The sequence below is a fragment of the Egretta garzetta genome, unplaced genomic scaffold, assembly GCF_000687185.1.
Source record: "Egretta garzetta isolate BGI_Z169 unplaced genomic scaffold, ASM68718v1 scaffold306, whole genome shotgun sequence".
Classification (NCBI taxonomy): Eukaryota; Metazoa; Chordata; class Aves; order Pelecaniformes; family Ardeidae; genus Egretta; species Egretta garzetta.
In genome coordinates, this window is record NW_009260131.1 from 3,801,779 (window position 1) to 3,826,110 (window position 24,332).

The 24,332-nt window shown below is 38.2% G+C and overlaps 1 protein-coding gene across 1 annotated transcript; it reads right to left on the reverse strand.

The window, feature by feature from the left end:
• Nucleotides 1-7,166: 7,166 nt before the first annotated feature.
• Nucleotides 7,167-23,663, reverse strand: LOC104128704 (thioredoxin-related transmembrane protein 4). Its single transcript, XM_035896989.1, has 8 exons — nucleotides 23,607-23,663; nucleotides 22,767-22,947; nucleotides 17,931-17,976; nucleotides 16,679-16,807; nucleotides 15,656-15,701; nucleotides 13,326-13,427; nucleotides 10,970-11,033; nucleotides 7,167-9,385 (listed from the first exon to the last, which is right to left on the reverse strand). The coding sequence occupies exons 1-8, from the start codon at nucleotides 23,661-23,663 to the stop codon at nucleotides 9,099-9,101; spliced, it is 912 nt and encodes a 303-aa protein (XP_035752882.1). The 3' UTR covers nucleotides 7,167-9,098.
• Nucleotides 23,664-24,332: the final 669 nt, after the last annotated feature.

The following is a 24,332-nucleotide window of genomic DNA, read 5'->3' on the forward strand; positions in this document are numbered from 1 at the left end:
GTTTGCAGATCTCACGGGGTTAGTGTATTCCTCCTTCCCTCTCTTTTAAGCTCTGTATTTTTCTCTGTAAATCATTAATATGGGACCTCATCTGGATTTGACTTACCTACATGCGGGAAAAAAAAAATACACCAACTTCTTGTGTCATATTGGACTTCATCACTGCGTTTTGTTTCATGTGGTCAAGGCCAACCTAGAACATAATAGAATAAAATATGGCAAAAATATAAAAAAATGAATCAGCAAGGAGAGAAATTTGTAGGTGCAGGAAGCATGACTTAAACCTGCACTAAGAGGAATGTGCTGTCTCTCACACATGCCGTTATCACCCCAAATATCCAGGAGATTGAGAAAAGAGATACTGTTTATGTCCAAAAAGCAAAATCCCGATTTAGATATTTATAAAAGTGGGTCCCAGCCTGGATTTGCATTTAGGACAACAGCTAACACAAGCGAGTTTCCAGTTATTTCCGTTAAAATCCTGGATACCGAGTTAAGTTGCAGGGACCCCGCTGCCAGGCAGCTTGGGCATCTAACGCATCCTCAGGGAAATGGCTCCTCATTTTAAGGTAATTCCAACTCCACATCCCAGCAAGTGCTAGTTATTCTTAAAATGTTAAGAAGTCAGATGCAAGCCAGGGAGCCTGTATTTTGCTCCTTGTTCATTCTTTGTGGTGCACTGAGAGGAAGAAACGCAATGCAATAGAAGTATGGCTGTGCCTCGCTCCCTTCAGTAATTTTGGGCTTTAAGTGACTTCTTTTTTTCATTTTTCAGCAAGGCTGAAAGACTCAGATAACATCAAGTTAAATACACATATACCTCTGAAAACCACAGCCATCTTCCCTACTGCTGGGTTATAAATAACAGCTAGGAACACAATATTCTGCAAAAAGCAAAAAGCAAAAAAAAAAAAAAAAAAAAAAAAAGCTTAGTATCAGCGGGAGATCGTCAAATATCTTTGGAGAAATATCTTGGGAGCTGAGGCAGGAAGGATGGTGCCAGCCGTAAGCTCAGTCTCAGGAATCATTTAAAGGGAATAATGGTACTAAGAGATTTACAGTTATTTCTCTAACTGCTTTCCCAGATGAGGGCATCTCAGATAAAGATGTACAGGGGGCTTGGGGGGTCATTTTTATAGCTGATGAGAATATTCATGGGAGGGATTACTGGAAATGAATATCAATATACATACAATTACACCACGAGGCATTTATCACACATCAGTGTCAGATACAATTTAAATGCAAACTGGCTTAACATTGACATTTCTCTGTGCTCCCAGCACCAAACTGGGGACATGTCTGCTTTCATTTATTTAAAGTTTGCATCGCCTGTGCTAAAACCAGGTGTTCATCCTAGAGCATGAGACAGTAAGCATTGCACAATAGCTAAACATTTTAGCGCGTAATGAATTCAGCAGCTTTTACTGCTGCAAAGTTGCACAAAAATTGCTGAAGGTAATGATACTATTTCACCACTGATCTCCCCCCCTTTTATAATGTCTATATTCACTTAAAAAATAAAGTTACGCTCTTCAAAACACTTCCCACCGTGATCTTTCCCTCTCTCCACTTATTCACACAGTATCGGACTGCTTTTACTTTACCAGTCTTTATTTGCCACTCAGGCTACAAGTCCCCCTTCCCTCCCCTATCACGAAGTCACTCACATGCTGCCCTTTGTGGATCCCCCCCCAAAATGTGCCGACCACACACCAAAGCCCAGCAAATCAAGAAGTTTAATCTGCTGCTGAACTAGGACTATTTGGCCTCTTACAGGTAGCACGAGTGTAACCCTTAGGAGAGCGCAGCAAACATCTCCTCAGCACATCCGACGCCAACACATAGGCTGTCTCTGATGCCGCTTCCCTCCACGTAACTGGAATCTCTCTGGATGAGAGGTTTCCTCTGGCTGTTTAATGAGACATCAGCTGTCTGAATCTAACCTTGAAGCAAAAGAACAGCATCTGACTTAACAGCAAAGAGTTTGCCCAAGCAGCCACGGCAAACCTCATTGATAAAGTCAACGTGGGATTCAATTGAAACTTTCCAATGCGATTAGGGCATAGGAGGAAAAAAACTGAACACAATCAGGGTAGTGTTACCATCCTCTCCCGTTATCTACTGCTTCTCACTTGATCCTTTGGCAGGTCACTGGGGAATTGCCAAAGGAGAGCTGTGTCATGTAACTGGAGCTGGGCTGAACCAGGGTCTGCAAAGGAAACTCTTTGCACTTTGGTTCAAAAAAGGGCTATTACAAATTACAGGAGAAAAACAAACTCACAGAGGGCTACTAAACACGGATATACAACTTCTGGCTTAGAAAGTGCTCCAATCAAAAGCCAAAAAAAGTGTTCTAAGGAATACTACAACATGTTTGTCCTTACATACGTTATTTGCTAGAGAGAGGAAGATCTCTGTGGCATTTTAGTCTGAACCACTGTGTCCTACTGCAGGATCAGGGAGACAATGTCAACGGATTCCTGTCAACATGCAAAAACCTCCATAGGGGAAGGATGAGTCAGCTGGGGTTCTCTCACTTCAGTTAACTGCAGTAAAGATTAACTGGAAAAGTTAACCGCAGTATATAATGAATATATTTCAATGTCCCAGCGATTACCTATTTCTCAAGACTGTTGTGCAAAGCTGTTTTATTAAGTAACTTCACTTACGTAAGTGGCTGGTTTGACTTCCAAATGCCCCGTAGGTGTTTGTGAATTTCTCCAAATAAAGTCAGAAAATACCCATTTACAGATTCTGGACACTATAAGGTGAAGTGTTTTCAGTGAGTAGCTCACCTCAATCACAGCTGAACCAATTTAATTCCGCCCCTCCAAGTCAGAAGAATTAACAGAAAATTTTTGTGACTTCAGCATGAGAGAGAGTCGGAAATGGTGGACCTGTTGCAGGAATGAGGACAGTTTCTTGGCCATTCAGCATAAACCACGAGCAGGTGGCCCTAACAAGCCCCAAGTAGCATCGATTTTCTGAAGTCAGTCAGGAAGTCTGTGGAGCACCGGGGTGGAGGGAGACTGAAGCACTGAATGGAGGAACAGTTCTCCTGGGAGGATCCGGATAACCAAGTACAATGAAAACAATCCAGGGGAGATCTACAAAGTGCTTCTCGGCACCATTTTTGGCCCCCCAACCGCACAGCAATAACCAGACATTAAAAGTGCCCTTACCGAGCATGATCTTTTCACATCCTTGATGGGGGACTGACAGTCAGACACTTTGAATGACCATGGTCATTTCTGCATACTCTGCAAGCATACGAGTGATTGACACGGCCTGTGCCAAGACGATCAGCCGTGCCTAGGTTCAGCTCTCACCCCCTGCTGGAATTCAGATTAACAGGTGCAAAAGTCTAAAGTACCAGCAGGCTCTGAGAAATTCTAACGAGCCAAGAAAAATGGCCTTTCCATATAAAATGGAAATTTAAATGAAAATATTTGATTACAAAATCCCCATTTGTTCCTCGTGTGTTTAAATACAGAGCTTTCCTTTCTCCTCAGGAAAGACGAAGTGAAAGTAAAGCACACAGTTTTTCAAGTGGTTTTCTACTGGGAGAGAAATTAAGATGTATGGTTAAAAGTAGTAGTCACCACAGCCTTCATTAAAGTAAAACAGAACCCTTTTCATTACCCTGTAGAGAAGGGAACGAAAGGTATCAGCGGACTTGGTTCCCAAGCAAGCGAACTTAGAAATGAACCGCTGGTGCGTGATGGGTTAGGAGCGGAAGGGTAAGCAGAAAATTGGAGAAAAGGCAGGCAGCTCCTGGGAAGAGCTGCAAAAGCATCACAAGGGATGTGCACTGCTTCCCCCTGGGCAGCCCATCACAGCCAAGCATCCTGGCGTTTTTTCTGCGTGCATGTGTGAGAGAGGCGGTAATACTCAGAAAAGGGAAAAGAAGGGGATCCATTTCCTTCCCACTACCATGCTGCAGCCAAAAGACCTGCTGCAAAGTCACACAGCTTTTAATTTTCAATGTGTGATCAGCTCCTAGGAGGCAGCACACACTACTGGGCAGCCCCGTTGCCGCAGCTGGGAGTTACCACTGGCCCAGTTCAAAATTCCAAGATAGAAAACAAGCTTTCCTACCTCTCCAGTACAGCCATCAGAGAGTTATCTTCATATTTCCTCTATAAAAATAGAGCTTACGTTTGTCTGATTGCTTAAACAAAGTCATTTTCAAAACCCTATCAGATTTTGATTGTAGTATTCCACCTGTGTGTTTTCTTTGGGAAAATTTCATATTCTCACAAGACAGAACAAGAAGCAGCTATTTCAACAGTAAACCAACGAAATGCTTCCAAGGGCTTAATTTGATACCATTCTCCCTTCAATTTTACATTGGGAATTCAACGCAACAGAAAAGCAGCAGCCCAAAGTGAATGGCGCATCACCCAACCCACGCAGCAGTTCTGTTGACAGCAAAAGGCAGTTCAGGTAACTCACCTGAAGAAAGCGAATCTGTGCATTGGATCCAGTGGTCGTTTGCATCATCCACGTACATTGCAGCAATGGTTCCTGGCAGTCACTTCTCCCTCCAGCACACCTATTTCTTTAGCAATGACTGCTTGCTGTGAACTACAATCAGAAAATGTGCCATTTAGATCTACATGCTTCTTTTTGACCACGTCAGTAGGGAGAAATGTCCTCCAAATCCCAGAAAGAGTTAGCACACGATTTGCAGAGTTTGTGGATTTCTCGGGGAGCGCGGGAAACTAACCTAACGTAGAGGTACACAGGCAAAGCCCTCAAGGGTTCAGAGTTACACTGTTTTGCCCGGCAGCCTGCATTTGATCCCCAGCTGCATTTTATACCTTCGAGATACCTTCGTACTGCTCAGCCCAGAGTTACTACAGTGAATTCCTCAATCCAGGTAAGCGTTTTTTCACTCATGTAAGATGGAAGCAATTCCTTAGTGTGCAGGTTTGTTTTAAAGAGTTTAAGGAATCTTCACAAGTTACAACCTCTGCTATCAATTGGAAGATCAGTATTGAAAAAAATAACCTTTTGTTAATTACACAGATGAGCTGCACAATGAGAAAATGAAAACTAACTACAAGATGATCATAAATACAAAATTTATATGGAATTTCAGTAAAAATACCCATAGTATAAATTTGCAAACTTTTATATGAAAGACAATCCTGTGTAACACTTTCATGCAGGAAGCCCATGTAACAAGCACTGCCCAGCACGGGTGCAGCATATACAGAGTATTCCAAGACACGCGTACAAGTTTCACACATTTCTCGAGGACAGGTGTTTTGAAAGGCTGGATATATTTCTACCCTCTTTAAAAAGTAACCCACTGGATATTTCTGAATAAGTTGCTTTTAAGCATTCACATTCAGATCCATCAGGGACCGGTTTTCAGAGTGGCATGCATCCCATTTGAAATTCAAATTGGTTCTCAAAAATCTTAAGTAATTTTTTGACATACAGCTCTAGTTTACAAGCCTTACAGCCCTCTCCTTAATCAAAACATTTTGAACAGTGTTAGCAGCAGCTTCTCCAAGGACATTTTGTCTATACTGAGGTTGCAAGAACAAGTTCCATTTTTTAAAATTAATCATAACAGAGGACAGAGATAACAGAACATTCAGATTGCACAAAAGGTTGGTACTGACTTTTTTCTTTGGAAACAGACCAAGCTTAATACTGTTGTAATAGTCTAATTAGTACTATACTTGTGTGATTCAATTAAAATGTGTTTTAGTAGAAAAAACCCTAGTTGTGGAAGGTAACATCATACTCTTACTGCAGAGCTAGTGGTTTGTTAAACACAAATTTAGCCTTTACAGTGTTTGCTACTTATTTTTTGCCAGACAAACATTAGTCAAACTTGAGTATCTCCAGTACTGTGCTACAATACTTTTTCCTACAAAAGTTCAACTGAGTTGGAGCTATCAATGGTTGCATAGGATCTGTAGAGTCTTAATCACAATTTAGTGATCTTTGAAACCAGATACTCCAGTACATGCCATATGTATATGTCATGTACATATATATATACATATATAAATACATATACATATACACATACATATACAGTCAAACCCAGGTTAGCATTAATATTCCCTACTTTATTCATGACAACACAGGAGCAATGACATATACATTATGTTCAAGAAACCCTAGAAGCCTAAAATTGCCCATTTCCAGAGCCACAAGACAGATCTATGAAGAGAGGAACTGCTGTCACTTGCTGCCTGCTTACTTAATCCTTGCTCAGACAGTGATCTTCCAGTTAGGTCTATTATGATGGAAAATAGTTAACACCTTCATTGTAAATAATCCAAACTTAAGTGACATGCAAAAACAAGAGGAAATTTAAGCAGAGACTTCAGAGGATCACCACACACAGGAGCTTCTGATCTTTCTTGCAGCATCTCATAAACCATGTATCTTGTACGACAAAGTCATTTGTGGTTTGTGGCTTGCTTTGTTTTTTAAATTCAAAGACACCATAATGAAACCCAACTCTTGTGAGAACACCTTATGTGTCTAAACATTCAAAAAGCCCAAATACCTCATCTTGAGCACTGAAGAGATGTACGCTTGACTTTTTAATACTTCACATTCCCAACAGCATACAACAAAGCCACTGTGAGGTATAAGGATGTTCTGTATTTTTTTAAAGTTAAAACCTCTTTAAACAGCTAAAGATGATTTCAGATGACTGGTTCCACTTTATTAAAAAAAGTGAAAAGAAATTGCATCAAAATTTAATATTGACATGCTCCGTCCTATACACTGAGTATCACAAGACCCTATATAGTATAAAAAATCCTCTTTGGTACACAACCAAAGTCATCATTGCCCTCAATCTGTGCTGGATACAGTCCCACATATTTTTAGCGCCCGGTAGTTTTGGATCCACGACAGAAGGGATATGCCCATTCTTCCCTTATGCAAGTTCATGTAACTGAATATACACACCAACTCCTGCTTGTCTCATGAAATACGGTTGTAGTTTTGTTTTCATTTTAGACTTTCATGAGCTCCTGATGCACAGATAATGAAAAAAGCAAATATACAATGGAAAAAAAGAACCCAAATCTGTACTCTGTGCTTTTAGGTGCAGTTCTTCCCTCCAGACTACAATGGCCACAAAGTTTTCTTCATTTTTGCAAATAAAAAGCTTGAGTTTGGCATTTTGGTTTTGGGTTTTTTTTTGTTTTGGTTGGTTTTGTTTTTTGGGGGTTTTTTTTTTTTTTTTAACAAAACCACAAACACTGCTATGTACCACAACTGCTACTGAGTTCTGCTGTCTGCAAGCTTCTACAATTGCTCATGGGACAACACACAAGTAACAGAAAACAAACTGTTCTCATTATAGTGCAATTTATATATGTATATCAACTGTATGTTTTCACATACGTGAAAGCATATTTACACATGTCCACTATATGAAACTCAAGCTCCAGACTGAGAATGTTCCTTAAGAAAATTCATATTCAATATATGCAGTGTATTTTTGTTCTTTGCACAGCTGTAAAAGACCAATGCAAACTTTCTACCATATAGTTCCAAGACACAATATGCAACAGGACACAGACAGGAAAAGTTAAGCTTTCTTATATGCTCTTTATAAACATTTAAAAAAAAAACCTGAAACACCACAAGTTAGCCCTATTAGTCTCAAAGGAAACCAGCATTTTGCACTTGCAAGTTCTCTCTTCTAATGAGAGATGATTTCATCTCTGATTACTCTTTATTCTTGAAGAACAAGATGAAATTCATGCACATTAACAAGATTTATGCAAAATATATATATATATATAAAAACAAGATTGAGAAACATCTTACACATGTGATCGCACATCAACAAAATAGGAACATACAGGATCTCACTCTAGGTATTCCTTATCAAAAAAAGCCTTCTAGATTAACCAAGTCAAAGGAGGGAAATACTGTTATCTTTAATGACTTAAGTCTGCTAACCACAGCTAATGCTGTCTACCTGGCAAGCCGTTTTCACTTTACACAGTTCAATAGACACAAGTTTATCTTGATATAAGTAGCAACCAAAAGCTTCTCCCCATTACCCACCCAGGTCTCTTCTTTTTTCCTAACATGCCGGTTCCAGTGACAAGAAGTGGAAAAGTGATCAACGATAAAACTTTCAGTGCCTCTTCAGTGAATATTACTAAAGCATTTTGACTTCTGCCAAAAGTATTCCAAGCTGAAAATGGCAGAACTGCACTGCACATGACAAGCTTGTACTGACAAGAAATATACAGCTTACTGACTGCAAAGTGAATACTTCTTGCTACAATCACTTGAAGGGGGGCGGGGGGGAGGGAAGTCATGCTTTGGCAAAAATCCCTCTGTGACCAAAATAATTTTCTTTTAAGCTTTTTAAAAGTTCAAACATATTTTAAACATTTAGCTGCCACTCTTTCTCGGCCTGAGGTTTTCAATTACTCAAACTCCTTGGGTCAAAAAACGCAGCTGACAAGCTCAAGCTGTGCAGCATGCCTCCAAATTACCAAAAACTGAAGAATCTGGGGGTGTACTGTACAAACATCAATAAAAATGAAAGAGAAAGGTGCTTCAGTTGAAAGTGATAAAAATAAACCCATCATATACAACACTTTTAACAGCAGACTATTAAGGTGCCTTCTTTCACTACTGTATCACTTATCTGGTGCTTCTGTGGTATTTGGAAACAATAAACATTCAGACAGAAAAGTCACAGTCCTGCCAAGCTACTGTAAAGAGTTAAATGTCCTGGTCTTGCTAAGGGTCCGTACGTACAAAGGAACACAAGCATAGATGACCCTTTTATAGCTGATGAACTGAGACTCTCTTACACCCCTTTTCTCTTAAAAAAACTTCAGACAGGTAAGATATACTTATTTTGATTGTCATGGCTAAAGTTACAGGATACGCAGACGTGCTGATAAAACAAACCCAATAAGCAAGTATTAACTTAAAAAAAAGAAAAAAAAAAAAAGAGAAGCCTGCTGACAGAGCAGAGGTTTTACGTAAACACAAATGACAAATCAAGTGAGCGCTTCAGCTTCAGACGCAGGGTCTGACACTTCTTTGGTCCAAGTGTACAAAATATACCACCAAAACAACTATAGTCCATTATCAGCCACCTGACTTTTACGCTGTCTTACTGAGCTTTCAGTCTCTGAATCAGCTAAAGGTTGTTCACTTAAGTCTTCCATTTCTTCTTCCCCTGATTCTTTTCCAAGTGCTAAATCCTCCTCTGAGTCATCAGCACTTGAATTTGCTGCGTCTTCTCCATCTGAGAGATCTTTTACATCTGCAGTCTCTTCCGCATCATCTGCAGAAAGCTCTGCAGTCTCCTCTGGTTCTTCTAATGCTGCATTCTCCACATTATCCTTTGTAATTGCTTCTTCTAAACAAAAGAAGAGTTTCAAATACTGAAGTTAGACTGAATCTCAGAACAATGTCTTTTAAAGTTACATCACCATGTATTCTGAAATATTCATTGTTATTATTGAAAACTTGTATAAGACTATTTTCCTTATTCTTCAGTTATTTCAAATAAATCTTCAGTAGTATTTCTCCTCCGTTTTCACTTGTTTTTCTTGCATATTGGGCATAGATAGCTTTCATTTTGTTCCACCAAGTTACAAACTAAGGATGGGTCTGTTTACTTGGCTCCTTGAAGAGGTATCATTATCAAAACAAATCAGTGGAAAAGCAATAAGATACTGGTAAGCACTGTCATCGAGTCAACCAGCCAACTGGATCACATACTGCACAAGCATGCATAGGCGCCTTTTGATAGTAATGAACATCTAAGCTTTTGAACATGGTAATTTTGCACACTTATAAATTCTAGATTTGGCTAGTCTTATTGGCAAGCATCACAGATGCACCATCTTCAACAACAAACTAATACACAAAGGTACAGAATTAAATACATATTTAATTACAGTTAAGTTTTGACTCCATTTAATAGCACAAATGTACCAAAAGGTGTTCCAGAGCTTAACACATATCTGGTGCTGACAAGAGACTATTTCGTGTGCAAGTTTTTGCCTCCCATGTTCAGAAGGAACACAATACTATTCAGAAGCCATCTTACTAAGGATCAGAAAGATGTTTTCTTCTTTTATTTGAAGGAAATGCAATGCCTTTCCCCGTCTCCACACTCACAGTCTCTAGATTCATTTGATTCCCTCTATATCCCTCTTTCCCCAACCACAAGTTGCGCAGAGAATTTTACAGGTTCAGAATGTTGCATCTCCTAATCAGAATCACAGAATGACAGAATGGCAAGGGTTGGAAGGGACCTCGGGAGATCATCTAGTCCAACCCCCCTGCTAAAGCAGGTACTCCTAGAGCATGTTACACAGGACTTCATCCAGGCGGGCTTTTTCAGTTTGTACTCATTGCCCCTTGTCCTCTCGCTGAGCACCAGAATAGCGTCAGCTCATGCTGAGCTCACAGCAGGTCAAGGAGGTGTCACCAGGGGACTCCTGAGTGGCCTGAGGGTCAGAGGAGATGGTGGGACTGTGACAATCCTCCCAAGCAGAACTGAATAATGCAATATACAGAATGCATATTAAGATGTGGAATTGTCCTGCCAAAGCAAATTCCTTTCTATATTTAAGCAACAGGTCTAAGTGAGCATGCACGTGCATAAAATACACAAAACCCAGTATCTTTCTTCCAAATTTCTTCATTTTGAATACATTTAGCCTCTTCACAGATGTAGAAGCTAGAACAAGTTGCTGTTGGAGGGTTTTTTTGTCTGCTTTGCTATCCTCCACTTGGATGCTTTGACATCAATATTTGAGAGCCCAACGTATTAATCCTCATCAGTGTGACTAAAATGAATACCTGGATTATTGGTTCACATCTAACTTCTTGATATCTAAGAACTTCTTGACATTGGTTCACATCTAAGTTCTCCCTCCCCCAAGTGTACATTTAAACCTACAGTATCTCACCCACTTAAAAGAGTTCTTACCAGATGTTTCAGCTCTGTATCTTGACTTGGATGGGCAAAGGCAGTCTGAAATCAAAACCAGTATCTGTGTAAAGGAGAAGAAAAGGCATTTATTAGCAAACCATCCCAGCAGCTCCTGCACTGTTAAGTATTTTCCTACTCATCCTTTTCAGGTAGACATACAATAAAATTTAGGAAGTTTTATTATCTTGCTCAGAGACAAGAGCTGTCCTAAGGAGCTAAATAAAAGCACTGAAAAGAAGTGTGTTCTCAGTGTATATCAACCATCATTCTCTGCTTTCTACTCCAAATTTTCTGCCTCCTACTTCCCTAAATTTATTCAGTATTGAAATGGCTTGCATCTTAAGAAGAGAGGCCCAGAACACAGTTGAGGAATTTTTATTTATTTAAAACTTATGAAGCCTTCCTGGTCAAGATTTTCTATATCTTGGGTCATTATTCAATTCCTACCTGACTCCCCAGTACATGATTGTGTACTTCCACCTTTTGTGCTTGATTTTGTCTTTTAGTTCTTTTCTGTTGTTGTTGCTGCTAAAGCAGCCCAATGTAGAACACATACAATCAAAATGCAAGGAAGATATTTGTGTCTCATTGTCATGTGCTAAGGGTAATGCAAAGGAAAGAAAAGAGACAGATGATAACATGTTAAAGAAATACATTTCAATCACTGAAAAGCTTTTTTAAAAAGCTGAGAGATTAACTCTACATTTTTTCAGGGCTTTTTTTCCCTTTCGTGAAGGAGGTAGGACTTCTTTTTAAATCATCGTATTCATTTGCTCCTAGTTACGCTAACTTGATTTGCAGTCATTTGGTGATGAAAATCTACCATCTAGAAAAATGTAGCTGTTTAAATTGTATTAAGACAGTTGCTCATATATACCAATACTGTACACATATTACATACAAAAACGTGGTTTTGTCTAAATACACACACACTGCTTTGAAATCACTTCCTTGTACTACTGAGAAACACACTCATGCAATTTTTCTTTATTTCACTGACACCAATATTCAGGCTGAAGGGCAGACATCCAAGTGCCAGAAACAGCCTTTACAATTCCTACATGAAATGGAGATTTAGCAGCTAGTTAAACCAGTTATCAGCATAACTGCTTTAAACTGTCTTTGCAGTTGCAGAACACACTTGTGGACCAAGCAACTAGTCTGAAAGAACTTCGATTCCCACCTGTCTCTCCCAGCTCAGTTTCTTATTTGATATTGATATGGGAGAGGTCATTGAGCCACATCATTCAAATATTCTCAGAGGAAATAATCCCAGCTCCACAGATAAAGCAACTTTGAACTGTTTTGACTCACGAAACAACATAGGGATCAGGATATGGTCCTTAACATTCACATATATAAGCTAACAGGTTTGTTTGAATAACCTTCCTGATGTTTTGGAGATTGATATGTGAATGTACCAGTTCTGGTTAGTAGCAAGAGGCCAGATTTTTTCAATTCCTAATGAGAACTCATGCCAAAAGATCATAGGAGAGAAAGAAGTGAAATCAGATTTTATTAAAATCAAGCTGTAACCACAAAGCTATGCCCTGGAATAGAGTAAATCAACTAAACCCCCAAATCTTCAAAGCCTTTGAAAAATATTTCCATCCTTTCAAGTAACAGTGCAGCAGCATACTTACATTGCTAACTCCCACAAATACAATCCCACTCCAGTTAATAAAAATGTCTCCACAAAGTCTGTGTTTTTAGAAAGTTGGAGTCTTTACACAATTCTGACCATGCACATTCAAGCCTTAAGTACAAAAGCCTTGGATACAAAAGGCCAATATAAAAGTCACTTGTTTAGTGGATGGACTAAAGTCTAAATTGAAGCATGAATTTCATAAAAAGGTTAATTTGAGTGAACCAGTCCTAACCTTTACCAGAAGTAGGTAACAACACTAGAGAGTGGATCTGCAGTACTGAATACTTCAGAATTTTAATAGAAGAGACTGCTTCAGCTGGAAGGGACCTACAATGATCACCTAGTCCAATCGCCTAACCAATTCAGGGCTGACCAAGTTTAAGCACATTATTAAGGGCATTGTCCAAATGCCTCAAACACTGACAGGCACTGGGCACCAAGCACCTCCCTAGGAAACCTGTTCCAGTGTTTGACCACCCTCTCGGTACAGAAATGCTTCCTAATGTCCAGTCTAAATGTCCCCTGGTGCAGCTCTGAATCATTCCCACACAACCCATCACTGCATACCAGGGAGAAGAGATAAATCATTAAAATAAGGTACTTCATTATATCTTATCAGTGAAATTGTGGGTTTTTTTCCCCACAAGTTAATGCAAAGCAAAAGTTCTAGGTAACTGAGAAAAAGAAAGTAATATGCTTTCTTACCAAACCCAGGAACAGGCCAATCAATAAGGTAGCTAAGATGAAGATTGTATAAGAAATCCAAACATGAATTCCAAGAGTGCCAGTGAGGTAGCTATGAATTTGCTGGAAATGAGAAGATGATAATTAATAACTTCATACTTAACACCACTTATGATTTATACTGCTGTCACCATTACATAAATTGATATCTAATCAAGACATTTAACGGTATTCATACTAAAATCTTCCCTTTCAAGCCCTAGTCATCCTTAAAAGTCATACTATAATTCTTTTGATACCATTAAATCTTGTTTTTCTTTACTGAGTTGTTCACATTAAAAGGCTTTTTAAGCAAAGGATGCCCAATTCTTTCTTCCTAACGTGCTCAGCATCAGAGATGCCATGCATAACCTTACTGCAGATAAATGTATGAGGAAGGCCCAGAGCACACAGGAAAGTATCACAACATTCTTGATCCTTATATTCTGTAAGAAGGTGGCAACTGTTTTGAGACAGGCTATTGGGCTAGATGAGCTGCACATCTGTTCTTATGGCCTCTGTTGTAGGAAGGAGACCATACAGTAAGCCACACCGATAATGACAGTCACAGAAGACTACAAAGCTGAGTACTTAAAAAAGGTAACTTAGAACTTAAAACATTTCAGAAACAAAAAAGCAACCAGGTCAGGTTAAAAGCAAGTGTGCTTTTATACCAACTTCACAAGTACATCACCAAGTGAAAAAAATGTAACCTCATACAGGACTTTACCCCAAAATTGTATCTGGGAAGCAGAGTGGTAGATAAAGTAGCACAAAATCCAAATACATACTTAAAATTTGGGAATTAATTCATTAACTAAAATTGAGCCATTTAGTTCTTACTCAAGCTCTTTAGTTCTTAAAAGGAGCCGCCCATTCTAAGCGGATACTGAATAAGTGATTTCACATATAAATGTAAAGAGAATAATCCAAACACATTAAGATTTCTTTGAAAGTGAAGTCTGTTACTAATACCTAAAAATTCAATTGACTGAACCAAGCATCACAGAGTCAGATAGTCTGGTAGGAAGTAAATTATGACATTAGACCTCTTCCAAGAATATATCTATTAGAAAGCAAACCACAATCAACATTTACAAAAGTTTAAATATTGAAATTCCAGGTTGGGTTTTTTTTTTTTTTTTGGTAAATGTCAGAACAGCTTCCAACATTTACTAAAGCACATGCAAGGACAGCACAGCAAGAAGAGTGAGGAAGTGTATAGCTGAAATATTCATCAAAGCGGAAAGCAAATTAGAGAAGGTTTCTTCCCAGAGCATTTAATCTTTCAGGAAGGAAACTAGACAGAGACGAGACAACATCATTACACAGCAACCGTGGAAGAGAAATGCCAGAAGGCTATAAAAAGTTAATACTGTCCAGTGAAAGAAAGAATCAAAGATCGCTTGCACAGGAAACCTAGTAACTGCAAGTTTTGTTTGATTCTGGGTTAGTCAGATGCTTACTGGAAGTGATACGAACTCTGTTCAAACTACTATGTTTCTTTTCTGTAGCACATTACAATATTAAGATCTTCTGCTACAATCAAATATAGTCTCTCAATCTTGGCTACACTTGAGGATCTTAAGGAAGTGTTTCCTGACCAAAACTGGAAAGGTCTGAAAATTCTCAGCATCTGCATGCTACAGGAAAAACTTTGATCACTCCCAAACGAAAGCGTCTTGAAATATTTTTAAGCTCAAAACATACTTCAGTGTAGACTAAGCATTTCTCCTTTACCTCTAACAATTACTCTACTGTCCAAATTTGTTGTGTTCCTATGCAAATGGCATTATTTTGAAATCCAGATGTAGAAATTCTTACTGAAGAATAAGACCCTTCTCTTCTCTTCTCCTGTACACTACACTAGGTGCAAATGAACTGCAGAAGAGCATAATAGACACCTCTTAAAAAGAACCTGGGTATAATTTTAGGAGTAGCATTAGAGAACCTGGTAGATATTAAAGGTATTACTGATGTTTACAACCATTTTTGTAGCAGCTCTCAGAGAACTACTTTATCATGTTAGCACACATTGATAGAACACTTCAACTATACCAAGACAATAAGAACAGTAAGTACTTTTCAGTATTGATAATCTTTACAATCAAACCGCCATTTTTAGCACAGTCTGTTAATACTACAAAATTTATAGTGTAAAGATACTACACACCCAATGTACAGTGAATGTAAGAAAAATTTACTCTCATAAAAGGACAACAAAAATATTCAGTTAGGCTTTGAGTTCTAAACAGAATATTATTCTAAGCATAAAGAGGAGGTATGGAAAATGCTACCACATAGTAACTTACCCTGATCCATCCAGAGAGGTGAAATAGTCCCGCCATGCCATGCATCCTAGAAAACAAAGGAAGGAACAGATTCTAAGACAGACAGGAGTTGATATACACAGCAAACTGCCCAGAAACCAGAAAAGGATTCTATCTATGGAATTTCAATGCCATTCAGCCCCTAGTATTTGCAGTAACCTCCTCTGACAAATTACATGTATTTTCTCTGTGTTATGTTCATTTAAGCCACCACAATGCAAAGTATTGAACAGTGACTTGAAAGATGACATCTGAGCACAATCAAGAAATACCGATTCCACAGCTTAACCCTGTGCAGCTGTAACCACCTTTTCCCCAAATCAGCATGCAGCCCTGTAGCTCCTCTCCCCATTACTAAACCTCGTATAACTCTTCCTCATCCTCAGATGAAAAATAAGGACACCTGCTGGATCTCCGCCATGAATTTATACACAATAGCTTTAGCCAGAATGAAATGCAGGACATTCACATCTCTGGTTCATCGTTTACACCATGCAAGCATTCTATGCTCTTTCAAAGCGAATCCAATGCTCTAAAAACAAATTTGATACACTGCATAAGCACTACACTGTTTCCTATTCCAAGGGAGGACTCAAGACTTCCTTGTAAACAAATGAACAAGAAATCCTTAAAGCTAAAGGCTGCCTGCCTCGAGTAGCCAGAAGTCATGAAGTAACAATCTAGAGGAACATGCATTTCATTCCAGTACTCAGCAGATATTGAAACTGACACTTACATAATGCTCAGTGGCTGCATTTTTTTTCTTTATGTATTTTCAAAGATTATATAAGCAAGCCTTGGTAGGCATGAACAAAAGCAAGTGCAGAAAAATAAATGCTTTAAAAAGCTGAGAAACTGGGAAGCAGGCTGTCAATACAGACTGCTTCTGCAAAGCCTACATGTCTACGGAATAAAGGCCTTTTGTCTCTAAGCTGTCAACATAGCACCCTTGATGAATAATGAGCTATAATGTATGTTTGCTGTTAATAAAAAACAAAGTGTTACATTATAGAAGATGGAGACTTCCATCCTGCTACAGGCTCCACAGCTTCCCATTTTCTCTCTAAAACGTAACCTTGAAGATCTTCCAATGTCCGTGAGCCTCGGTATCTGCGAAATACTCCATCATTTACACTAAAAAACAAAAAACATGCATTAATACAGGTATCCCTTAAACTATATCTATGGTAAAAACTAAAACCCAACAGATCCACGTACATTATAGATTTGACTTGCTCAGAAAGTTGAACACCTCAGCAACATGTAATCCATGATGGAAGGTCTCTGTTTTTAAACAGCATGAGTTTCGCCATTTATTAAAAATGCTATTTTTCTTAAATAAGAATTCACTTGCACTGCAGTGAATACAAAGCACCTGAGGTTAACAACCAAAATATTTTTAGACACAACTCAGAATTAAAAGCATGTATATATATGTGCATGTGGGTATATATGCACAACTCACAATACCACAACTTAATAAAGGGTTCAGTGTTTAAAGGATGACATCTTTTTATGGGAGAAGGGATGCAGCAAGCATCTTTACTGACCTGGTTTTAGCAGTGCTGATAACAGGGGAACTCAGTAAAGTCACTTAAACTAAAGGAAAGCCTCAGATGAGGACTTTATCAATACAATCAAAGCTCTAAATAATAACCTGAACTGAAATCAAAAGTCAGTATTTCTTCATTCTTACCTGCATTTCAGAGTTACAGTTTAAAACAAGTGACAAGTACGAGTCAACAGCTACGTATTGGTACTGAGCCAACAGATGAAGAATTCTAGCAGTAAGAGAAGCAGTACAACAAACAGTGGAAAATTTCTGTACTGTTTTACATGCAACCTATCCAGTTAATTATTCAAATGAGAAATTTTAGTGACACTTATATAAGGTCAAGCATGTCTGCTCACATATGGTCAGGTTTCTAGAAGCCAATACTGCAAACCTGCACCATTTTTTTTTTTTTTTTTTTTTTTTTTTTACAAACGCTATTAAATGTTGTTTCCAGACTGAAAAAGCATCACTTTTATCTAGGTACAAAACCATCTGTAGAAGAACCTTCCACCAGAAGTTAAAAATAGATACTTTATGTTCATTAAGTGTTGAGCTCCAGTGAGCTCCAGAGAAATCTTGTAGAGATTGACAAAAGTGAAATAAACCAGTTGTTCATTACACCTGCCATGCCACTGTTCAAACAGATCAGGAAAAAAGAATACATACTGAGACGGACAACTGTTTCTAGTATGACACACTTACTGGTAAATTGTAGGAAGTGTTGTGACAAAGAAACGACCACTCAAACCTAGAAAGGGAAGAAAAAAAACCACATCAAATGGTTAAGTAAAACTGAAATTTCTTAGCATTCTGATTTATCTATAAATACCTACAGATCTATATTTGTGGACTAAAAAGCAGAAGACTGCATAGCTTTTACCACTGTTTTGTAAATACAGGTTTACAGTTTGTCTTCAGACATGCTACAAACAGTAATAGACACTAAATACTGTTGACAAATTAGGGAAAAATGCTTACCTTGAAGAATGTTTACTACAAGGTAATTTTTCTACATGGATTTCACTAATCAATATTTATACACAGCTGAAGTTTTTGACCAGACCAGCAGCATGTGCCCCTCCAACCAACAGAAAGAAGGGTCACACAAATGTACCCATATTCCAGGATGCTGTGTGCTTATGTCTGTGTAGTCTCATCGAGATGACCTTTGCTTCATCTAGGAAGTTGGGCCACTAACAATGATAGCAATGACAACAATGGCTTACAAACTCTGACCCCTGATTTTAAGTCATGCTCTAGCTGATTTTAAATTATTTAGAGCCTCACATTTCAGATCTCAGGTACTTCAAGTCATTAAATAAGTTAATCTTTGTATTTTCTTGTTTGCTTCTTCCAAATAATTCATGTACACTGCACAACCAGTCTGTTCTTATATCCTATAGGAAGGCTCATTCTCTCTCATAAACATGGCTGTAGCAAGACAGCGTTTTGGATGTTCCTGGATCATTCCTGCCCAGGGAAATGCAAATGTTATGCCAACAGATTGATAATAAAGCTTGGGATGCCTTGGCATTCTGTTCTGTAAAACATTGCAAGTTTAAGCCATGAGAATAATTTTTAACATCATCTAGAAGGGTGGGTCACATCAGCATTTTGAGCATCAGACAAGACAGAAGAAAGGACAAAGAAAGTTTGAAGTACGGCTTCAAGAGGCTGACTGGAATTGATGCCGACACTGAAAGTGAGTGTGTTGCGCTGACTAGCAAATACATAGTAATCTTTTTAAAAGTATCACCCTAGACAGAGACAACAGACAGCGGCTTTTAAGACAGAGAAATTATCCAAATCATCAAAAAGCAGCTTGTGGGGGAGAAAGTATTTGAAGTTCTCTGGCCTTCCACTCCGTACTGCTACAGAGTAACAGGCGCAAGTGCTTCCAGCTTCACTGCTGTGTTAGGTACACCACTGACATCTCCCAGTCTATTGCTTAATCTCAAAAGTGTCAGCTATGAAGCATAAAGCTCCCAAACATCTCATAAGCAGGTTGTCTGTATGACTTAGTGCTTAGTAATACTGTTTACTATTCAACACATCCAACTTAAAGACTGCAGAAATTAAAAATGTGTTAGTAATGCAGTCTATTTTGGAAAAAAAATACAGCAGACCAGAGATCAAAAACCCCTAGATACGCATTAGTAAGGGCTACGTTCCTCTAGCTAGCAATTGCCAGTCATAGAACACACCACTGTAAAGAGTACAAATCAGTTATTTACCTTTTCCTTTTATAAAGTTCTGTGAAAATCTTTTGGGAAACTAAATCTTTATTTGGCTTTCAATAAAGCAAACGTCTTTTGGCACCAGGAAGATAGTCATGGAAAAGTATTGTAGCAACAGAGTTTCTGCCTTTAGAGACAAAGATGAGCCATACTGGACTAAGCCAGGTATTTTTAAAAGCTTCAGTAGTAATGTTTTTCCTAGTGTGAATTCACCTATGGAATAGGCAAAAAAGGGTTGTGGGTTTTTTTAGTTGTTTGGACTTTTGAGGATGTTTAAATCAAATCAAGTGTAAGCATCTTTACAGTTCCAAGAAGGAAGTCATCTTCATTTCAATTTTTCAGCTTTCTGCCTTTATTGTTATGACAGGCAAGGTAGTAGAAAACTTTATAAAACAGCTAAAAGCTGTGCCAGCACAAGGAGATATTAGTTAAACAAAACCACAAGTGCAACAGTAGAATTAATCAACCAGAAAGCACAGCTGCACAAGAAAAACTAGGTGGAGGGCCATAAGGAACAGAATAAGCTTAAGAGCAGAGAAAGTCATGGGAGCACTGAAAGATTCTATGAAGTTCTTACAAATGCTAGTCAGGCAAACAGAAAACAAAACAGCTAGGTTAAATCTCTCCTAACCAGCAGCCTATCCTAGAGCAAGTACCAACAGTCTCAGAACGAATAACGCAATCAATAAAATATAAAAATCTGTTGCCAAAAATGCATTTAAGCATCCCCAAAACTTTAGTTGGAGGTTTGTTGCTGATCTAAGGCACCTCCTTAGAACAATAAAACCAGATGTGAGCCAGCTACAAAGAGCCAAGAACTGATATTAAATTGTTTTGGTGTGTGTTTAATGCAAACTTGAACTGGTTAATAGTTTAACTTGAAATAAACAGTTTAGCACTTATCTTTGTTTGCAAATCACAAACTAACCTACGTCCATTATGAAGTCAACAGCTAATCAAGAGCAGGGAAAAAAACTTCAGTATTTGCACACACACCCCACATACCAAAATACACAGAGAATGTAGATGCCATCTAAAAATACAGCTGGTTTCAAACAGCTACTCAAAGAAGATTACAGAAGATCTAAGTAGTCTTGTTTTAAATCACAGGTAAATGTTGTGATTGGGAGCTTAAGAAAGGCACCACAAATATACAGAACTTTGAGATCCAGAAGCATCTCCATTACATGCTCTTGAAATACTGAATGTTTCAATAGAAAAGATGAGGAAAGAATAAGCACTTTAAGACTAGTGCATCAAGTGACTGAAATATGCTGTAAATCCATTAAGGCTCTGGTGGATTTATTCTTCAGGCATCTGCTGTAATTAAGCACCATGAATGGCTACTTTCTCCCGCAGGTTTTGGAAGTGCAATTTTACGCAACTCTGCACTCATCTAGAGGCTTTCCCTTAATTTAACGCATTTTGACTACTTTCAGTTTGATGATGGGGTTACATAACCAAAGCTAATTAAGGTACCATTGTGTAAGCAAGAACAGGAGATAGAGCACTTAAGCAGACCAACCGAAAGGCTGAAGCATAAGCCTATAGTAAAAAAACTCAGTAATTTTGGAAAGCTTCCAAGGGAGCTCATATTCCTTCAAAATTATATCAGCACCTAAGGTCAAATATGTAATAAACCTTTGTTTTCCAGTTTGAGCATTCATTAGTTTTAGAAGTGGCTACAGTTTTCATGCTTTGTGCTGAACTGGATATTGTAGGTATATTACACATGCTTTGGTACAAATTCATCATTTTGGGTCAGTCCTTTGACTTACAGAAGTCAAACATCCTCAGAGGTCAAGATTCTCAGCAACATTAAAAACCTCAAATGTTTAAGGAACTTCCGGTTAAAAGTCACATTTAAGGTCTTAAGAATCTGTCATCACTCACCAGTCAGAAAAATTTTGACCAAAAAAAAGTATCAAGTGCCTGACCCTTTCAGGTCCCAACACTGCCATTCAAGTTTTTTACCAGGAAGAATAAATCCATCAAGATCTCATGTACTTTATTTTTACAGCTTCACTTCTGAAGGTGCATTTTTAAATTACAATCATATCCAAATGCCACAATCAAGACTGAAATCCTTTTATTTGAACACTGCATAAGCAAAAGCATCTCCATCTAACCAGGAGATGGAGAATGGAGATGGAGAATAACAGGACAGGATTATAACAGATCCCCATTTGCAGCCTTAACTCCAGAGTAACCATGGCTTTGTTAATGTGAGGATGGCTTTAAGTTTACACCTATGAAAAAAAATTAATATTCACACTCATCTGTTTAATATACTGTCAGTGATTAGTATACACACTAAAGGAGAGCCCAACATTGGCAGCTTTTTGGCATAAGTGTTTTTGTATACTTCTAAACTTTTAACAAAACATTAACTTACACAAGGTCTAGAACAGCTGCCATTTTCTTGTGAGCTTAAATTGCTGTACCCAAGACCAGAGTCTAAGTAATTCCCACACTGTTAATTTGATAAAGCTAACTTGTTTGGCATGTTTTCAACTAGTGAAATGGACACATTTTCCACACACTTTGTAAAAGGGAAAACAAAAAAAATATATCAGTAAAGTCCAGCCTTTTTATTCTAGTAATATCTCTGCCTAACTCTGTCAGTCTTTTGATACTGCTGATGAAATCTTTTATCCCCCTCAAAGCCAAAACAAGCGTGAAGCATTCCCAAGAGACGTGGAGGTTTAAGCAATATTGGTACTGCTTACACAAACACATTCAAAACTTTGAAGGGAGTCACCAAAGGAATAAATGAAGATCATAGGCTTCTGTGGATAGTTAGGAAACACTTTTTGTAAACATATTTGCATAGCGCACCACCGACAGAAAACAAGATGACAATAAACCAGCACCATCCCAGTTACAAAGCTATTAAAGCAGGATCACACTGTGGCAATGCTACCACACCCTGAAACTCTCAGTAACTGGAGCCTACAGAACTGGATTCTCCTCCAGACTATTTGGAGGAGACAGGAATGAGACAGGCAATGGCTTTCAGTGAAGTAGATTAAAATAGAGAATAAGCCCCTTTTAATACAGTATTAAGCCAGATCACTCCCCCAATTCTTTAATCCTTCAAATTGAGTTTATAAACTTAGGCTCACAGATACGAACTATATGGAGAAACAAAATGTGGATAATGTTATTTTGATTTAGAAACCTCTTTTCTGACTTGGCCGGTATCCCAGCTACTCCAGTAAAATAAACCACACTCCCAGATACTAAGTGGTACTTAAATTGAATAATCCCTTTCATTAAAAGGGTCTATTTCATACTATACCTGGTTCTTGAGTGACATCCACCTTCCCCACAGTGATATCTAGATGCTTGCCTTCCTTTGCAAAACTCTCCCATGTCAATTCCATCTGTTGACAAGCTGGACACCACGGAGCATAGCTAAAGGGGGAAGACAGGTTAAATATTTTAATAGTCTTACACTTATATACATTCAAATTGATTTCCTGTACAGAGAAAATATAAACACATCAATTACAAAGGAGAAAAACCATAGGTTTCTTAACCAAGTCTACCGAATAAGACAATCAATTAGTTATTTTAACAATCCCTGCATTCCTCCTCATGTTATTAAAACAAAACCAAATCTTCTCCACAGATGTGAAAAATTCATATCCAAACCCCTCACCGCTTGTGCTTCACTCTATTTACATATGAAATAAATCCATTTCCATGGCAGCTATCTGAATTATTGAAGCCAGGCTGTCTTCTGGAGCAGTATCCTTCAATGTAATATTTTGTATTGATTTCCCACACCTCTGAACTTCTAGAAATTACATTTGCCTTAGCCCACTACTCAATACATCAAAAACATGCCCTTTTTGATAGCACTCTTCAGAGATTTAAAAAGAGTACACATCAAATTTGTACTGCTCATACTGATTGCCTTTCTCAAGTCTTGTTTTTTCCCAGGATTAATTTCAGCAAAATAAGAAAGCACATTGCAAGAGCTGAGCTTTCTATACTAGCAATTGGAATAATCAAACCAAGTTTGCAGTTGTTATTGATAACATCAACATGGAGAGAGAACAGCTGATGTGAAAGGATAATACCAGATAATGGTTAAATGCTGATAAAACCCCTTTTGCCATCTTATGTATGTTACCCAAACTTGGCTGACGAAGTCTGTGTCAAACTTGTGCAGCTTGCAATGGTCTGTCATATATGCAATTAAAGTAACACAGAATAGCTAGATATAGCATGTAACTGAGCTATGGCAATTGCCCATACACAGACTTATCCTTTTACAAATGAAGAGAGACATTTACATGGTTTAATCTAATTTATTGGGGAGAATGGAGTGAAGATGTATATATGCAGGTTTCTAATAGCAAAGGTCTAGAGACACACTATTTCTCACAGTACTCTATGTACACTAGCACACTCCTCATCCATCATTAACAATAGAAACAAATTTCTTCATGGGCAGAGTCCAATATCCTTAAGAGCCCACATAACCACTACCCTCTAACTGGGACTCTCTACAAGGAACTCCCTTACTCCTTCAGTTGGTCTGCCAGTACTACTATCTGAGCTGAAGAGTGGCACTTAGTATTCTCTGGCTGTCTGCTGATCAGGAATGCTTACTTTCTTAGTGGCTGCAGACAAAGATCTCTCCAGCCACCCACAGATGTTTCATGTAAGACTGAACCTAGACCAGGTAATTTTTCACAGAAAAGGTAGAATCAAATTTACTCTGAATGCTTCATGGTAGTTTTGAAACCTAAGTATTTAAAAAGAGAAATCTTGTAATTTGGAAGTTAAAAGGATATGGTTTAAAAATACCTGTTGTACTTAACTGTACTAGGAATTTGTGATTCTAAGTATGAAA

Bases quoted from the DNA above. Each gene is read 5' to 3' on its own strand.
- LOC104128704 (XM_035896989.1), bottom strand. From the start codon at position 23,663: ATGACAGACCATTGCAAGCTGCACAAGTTTGACACAGACTTCGTCAGC. The intron at 13,428-15,655 runs GTAAGTTACTAT...TCTCATTTCCAG, and splicing joins ACCTCTCTGGATGGATCAGG to CAAATTCATAGCTACCTCAC. The intron at 9,386-10,969 runs GTAAGAACTCTT...TCTTTTGTTTAG, and splicing joins ATACAGAGCTGAAACATCTG to AAGAAGCAATTACAAAGGAT.